Below are 5,771 nucleotides of genomic sequence, written 5' to 3'. Positions count from 1 at the left end.
GATTCAAAATTTTCGGAACTATTTTTGGTAAATATTTTGGAACTATTCAAATTTTTTTTTGGTTCATATTCTCATCATTCTTATTTCACGCTCTTAACAAGAATCTGTGTTATGTGTAAAAATTAAGAAACTTCTTGTGTTATGGTAAAAAAAAATTGGTGTTATTTTTTGATAAATTCTATATAACTCAAAATTCTTTCTCTTTATTATTATTATCATTTTATATTTTTTATTCATTCTTTTTCGTCATTTTTTTATAATTATTTTTGTTTTATTCTCTTAATAAAAATATAAAAAATAATAAAAAAATATAATGTTACAAAATCATAAAAAAAGAAACAAAATGGTAATAGCAACCGCAATAAAAAAATAATGATAAGAAAAAATAGCACACCAAAAAAAAGAAAGGCATGTTCATATTAAAAAGCGTTGGATAAGGAATATTTACATCATTTCATATAGAGGAAGTATAACTAATGGAATATTTGTACAATATATACAATAGAGGTTTACACTATGTTTGTTTGAGGTGAAAATAGGAGGAAAAAAAAGGAGGGAAAGAAATTGGAAGGAAAATAGTTATTTTTCCTTATTTGGTTGAGGAGAGAAATAGGAGAGAAAAGAAAATGGGTGAAAAAATATTGGTGGGATCCACCAATTTTTTTCTTTCCAACAATGGAGAGAAAATGAAGAGAAAACTAAATCTATTTCTCTACTTCTAATATTATCATTTTACTTTTTTTAATATATTTTATAATATAAGGGTAAAATTATCTTTTTATAACATTTCTTTCCTTCTTATTTTCCTTTCATCCAAACATATCTAAGGAAAATAAAAATCCACTCAATTTCTTTCCTTTCCTTTCTTTCCTTTCTATTTCTTTCTTCTCTATTTCTTTCCTTCCAACCAAATAGAGATGTCCGATTCAATATTAGAGATATAACCATTAGTGTTACCTTTTTCCATCAGCTTAAGTTTTTGGAATGAGCGGTATCATGATATGATATCAGAACTCTAGATTCAAAATAGTATGAGTGATATTTATTTTTTAACTCAATAACTCATTATATACATTGTACATATATTTCATTGACTACCTGATAGGACTCACTAACTAATAAAACTAATTTTTATTTGATTTAGACCACTTTAATTAATATTTTTACTAAAAAAAGTCTAGAGGCCAACAACTTATAAAATTTTGGCCAATATATATCCAGCAAAGAAAAATAAGCTATTGGATAAAATCTTACATCAATCTCACACCATTAAAATTATTATTGATGATTATTTAATAGTTACAAATCATAAAAATTACTGGCTTTTTAACATTTTTTTTATTATACGAGGTGGCAACGTGATTGTGGATATGATTTCTCTCTCATATAACGGCTTATCGACAAACATTCATTGCATAGCCTCCCCTTATTAGTTTCACATATCTCAGAAGTCAGAACCAAATTCACCCTTCCTACTTCAAATTCAAATCCCAAAAACCTAATAAAAAACACAAAGGTACCTACCATTTTTTGTTTTCAATTCAGCCATGGACGACGGCACAATCAATAATGACCAATGGCTAACCCTCTCTCTCTCCCTCCCTTCACCACCCACACCCCCGCACTCATCACAAGAAGACCAAAAGCCCGCTCAGCCACTTATGCTGCCGGCGGCGATGACCAGACGAACGAAGAAAGCCACCGCCAAAACAAAGACCATAGATCCACCGCCATTCCCATGGGCCACAACGAAACTCGCCACCGTTCATACTCTTGAACACTTACTGGCAAACAAAATTAGCTCAATCTCCGGAACCGTTAAATGCAGATCGTGTCAGAAGCAATACGAAATGGATTTCGATCTGGAAGGGAAGTTTCGCGAAGTTGCGCGGTTCGTTATCAAGAAAAACCGGGACACGCACGACCGGGCACCGAGCTCTTGGATGGCTCCGGTTCTTCCAAACTGTGAGTTCTGCAACGGAAAGAATACGGCGGTTCCGGTGATCGCCGCAAAGAAGAGGAATATCAATTGGTTGTTCTTGTTTTTGGGACAAATGATTGGGTGTTGTAAGCTTCCGCAATTGAAGTATTTCTGCAAGCATGCAGATATTCACTTAACTGGAGCCAAAGATCGGTTAGTTTATTATATTTATCTGGGTTTATGCAAACAATTGAAGCCACAGGGACCTTTTGATCTTTTTAAAAAAGTTTAGACCTTTTTTATTTTCTAATGTTAGTCAGGTTCTCATGTAGCTAGCCATTTTGCTTCGCATTTCTAATTTTAGGGTTTAGTTTGTACAAATTAAACTCATCTAAGACAATAATTTAAATTCGTATATTTGTCAATTTTGTACTTCTTCGTCTCTGTTGGCGCTATTATAATGGCACATTCGTTGTTTTCTCATTATCTTTAAGGTGTGGATTAATTTATTTATTTTTGTTGTATACTTATGATGATGAGAGATCAATAACTCAGTTTATAGTTTATACCATTGCACGGTCTTACGTTGTAAGTCAAAGTACTTCAAATGAAATTAACTGAACAGTGCGATGATTTTCTTCCCCTTCGTCTAGTCTCCACGTTCTGATTTTTCTCCAATAATTAACTAACAGTCATATGGACGTTCCAATTTCTGCGGGGGTGTGTACTGTGTATCGCTATTTCTATCTTTTTTAATAAATAGAATTTACCCTTTTTTTTTTTTAACTCTACTTTTATTTCCTCTAAATCGGCCCCTTACCACGCAAATGCTCCATCAGAAACTGATATACGTGATTGGGGTTGCTGAATAGTTTTTAATAATTTTCGGCTCTTTTTTTTTTTTCTCAAAGTTAATGCATTCATATAAAAATGAGGAGGAATTACTCAAATTCAAAATAAACTTTGGTAGCTTTTGTTTTCAATTATTGTCTTTGAGAAAATTAATTCTCTCAATTATCCTTTTTTATCTTACCTTTATACATATACAATCATCTTCATTTTATTTACAACGATCTTTCTTTATTTTTGTTATTTTTTTTATATGCAAAGTCATTTTCATTTTATTTTTCAACTATCTTTTTTCATCTTCTATCTTCATTTTATTTCATTTTATTATTTTTTGTTTAATTTTTGCTAAATCAAACACACACTTAATTTTCGTAGCAGCTTAATTTTTGATTAACTTATTTAAAAAGGTGATTATCCTCTTTGCTCCTTTATTTTGTTGTATATTGTACACAATGATTATAATCAGAAAAATAATAATTTCGATGACCCTGTAAGCAGTTACTTTGACAATGACCAGTTGAGATAAATTCTGATTCTAAGACTAGCAGCGGTTTATGTTAATTTTAAATTCTCTGGTAACAATAACGGTTTTGGTTTGTATAGATATAAAAAAAATTGTAATTACATTTTTAACTTAAAAAGATTGTAGTCTAATAATTTTAAGTTTTAATTATTTTATTTAAATAATTTACCCTAAAAATAAGCAATGATAAAATGGATCTTCATATAACGAATTTTTCATTTTTAGTATTAGAATTATAATAGTATTTTTTTAAAATGTAGACTATTAGGGTATTATTCTTAAATATAAAATTATTAATTTGTTAAAAGTATAGAAATTAGACTGTTCGATTTATAGAAATTGAACCATCCAATTTATAGAAGTATAAAAGTCGAACTGTTTGAATTATGTTAAAAAAATTAAAAAATTTGAGGTCCGAGTACTCCACCGAGTCATATACTCATATTCTATCAATTATTCACCTTTTTTTAATAAACAATGATGCTTATAAAACACTACTGCACCGCATTTGTTTCTCCCTCTTTTATTAGTGTCCCTTTGGGTTTCCTTTGGGGTTTTCCTTATTTTTATCATATGTATATATTGCTATGCTCGGACCGGTTATCTTCGCAGCCAGATTTTGAGTCTTGATATTCCTGTTTTTGACACTCCTTTGTATATATATAATCACGCGTTGGTTATTCTTGTTCGTTACGTTATCGATCGGAGTGTTGCGCTTTTGAGTTGCGATTTTTGTGTACCCCTTTTTTCTACAAAGGCTCCTAGTTATAATCAATCATTCATTCTACTATACGTACTAAATTTTTATTTTAGAGGTCGTAATACCTTGCCATCTCTGAATTATGACTTAAGCATAAGACTCTGTATGGTAGGGTGTTACAATCACACTCATAGCCAACATGAGAATTCATGATAGTAAGAGAGGGCAAAAACAAAAAAATAGGAACAAATAAATAGAACAAACTAAAAGCCAACAAAGAAGCAAAAAGCAAACATATTCACAATATTCACATATATAAAATAACCAATAACACAACACCATTGCAATTCCCCGGCAACGGCGCCATTTTGATGATTGGATTTTTTACGGTTTAGAATTTCACTAATGAAATCTCGTTGTAAAGTATAGTTTCTAAACCAACAATAATCCTTTCATACAAAAGATTGTTTGTCACTAAAACAAACCCCTAAATTTATAAACCGAAGTATTGAACCTCGGGTCATTCTCCCTAGGAATTACAATAAAGTGTCTTGTTATTGGTTATGAATTATTTTTGGGGTTTTGATAAGAGGCATGAAAGATAAATGGCAAGAAAGTAAACTAATGGCTAAAAAGGTCTTGGCAAGAGTTAGTGGTCAAGGATCTCTATCCTAATCACTAACCACAATATGAGAATTGGCAAAGATTAATCTCATTAAATCATCCTCTAACTAGTAGTAAAGGAAAGTCAAATGAGCTATATCAATCCTAGTCCATAAGTCCTAACTCTCCACTAATTAAATTAGTGAGAACTAGAGCCAATGGATCCCAATCATCAATTACTTGGACATTAGTAACTCAAGAGTTCCTAAGTTACCTTTCCAAGCCAAGAACATAAAACTCTACTCTAAAATCCAACCAAGCATTTTCTCAAACACTTGGAAGGCACAAAAGAAAAGCATAGTAAATTGATGAGCAGATAATTTATACGCTTTTTGGCATTGTTTTTAGGTAATTTTTAGTAAATTCAAGCTACTTTTAGGGATGTTTTCATTAGTTTTTATGTTAAATTCACATTTCTGGACTTTACTATGAGTTTGTGTGTTTTTCTGTGATTTCAGGTAATTTCTGGCTGAAATTGAGGGACTTGAGCAAAATTCTGAAAAAGGCTGACAAAAGGACTGCTGATGCTGTTGGAATCTGACCTCCCTGCACTCAAAATAGATTTTCTAGAGTTACAGAACTCCAATTGGCGTGCTCTTAACGGCGTTGGAAAGTAGACATCCAGAGCTTTCCAGCAATATATAATAATTCATACTTTATTCGGAAATTGATGACATAACTTGGCGTTGAACGCCGAGTACATGCTGCTGTCTAGAGTTAAACGCCAGAAACACGTCATGATCCGGAGTTGAACGCCCAAAACACGCTATAACTTGGAGTTCAACTCCAAGAAAAGCCTCAGCTCATGGATAGATCAAGCTCAGCCCAAGCATACACCAAGTGGGCCCCGGAAGTGGATTTATGCATCAATTACTTACTCATGTAAACCCTAGTAGCTAGTCTAGTATAAATAGGATAATTTACTATTGTATTAGACATCTTTTGATCACTTTAGATCAAAGAAACATCTTGGGACGTTGAGTTCTCAGATTATGGGGGCTGGCCATTCGGCCATCCCTGAACCTTTCACTTATGTATTTTCAACAGTGGAGTTTCTGCACACCATAGATTAAGGGTGTGGAGCTCTGCTGTACCTCAAGTTTCAATACAATTAC

At 32.0% G+C, this 5,771-nt stretch overlaps 1 protein-coding gene across 1 annotated transcript in view; it reads left to right on the top strand.

The window, feature by feature from the left end:
- Window positions 1-1,547: 1,547 nt before the first annotated feature.
- The window catches only part of LOC127747634 (uncharacterized), an 18,403-nt gene continuing 14,179 nt past the window's right edge, over window positions 1,548-5,771 (top strand). Inside the window, exon 1 of the mRNA XM_052261738.1 lies at window positions 1,548-2,134. Coding sequence (XP_052117698.1) covers window positions 1,548-2,134 — 587 coding nt within the window. The remainder of the gene's footprint in view (window positions 2,135-5,771) is intronic.

Source organism: Arachis duranensis, chromosome 5, assembly GCF_000817695.3.
Source record: "Arachis duranensis cultivar V14167 chromosome 5, aradu.V14167.gnm2.J7QH, whole genome shotgun sequence".
Classification (NCBI taxonomy): domain Eukaryota; kingdom Viridiplantae; phylum Streptophyta; class Magnoliopsida; order Fabales; family Fabaceae; genus Arachis; species Arachis duranensis.
This window is presented reverse-complemented; position numbering and strand designations above follow the sequence as displayed.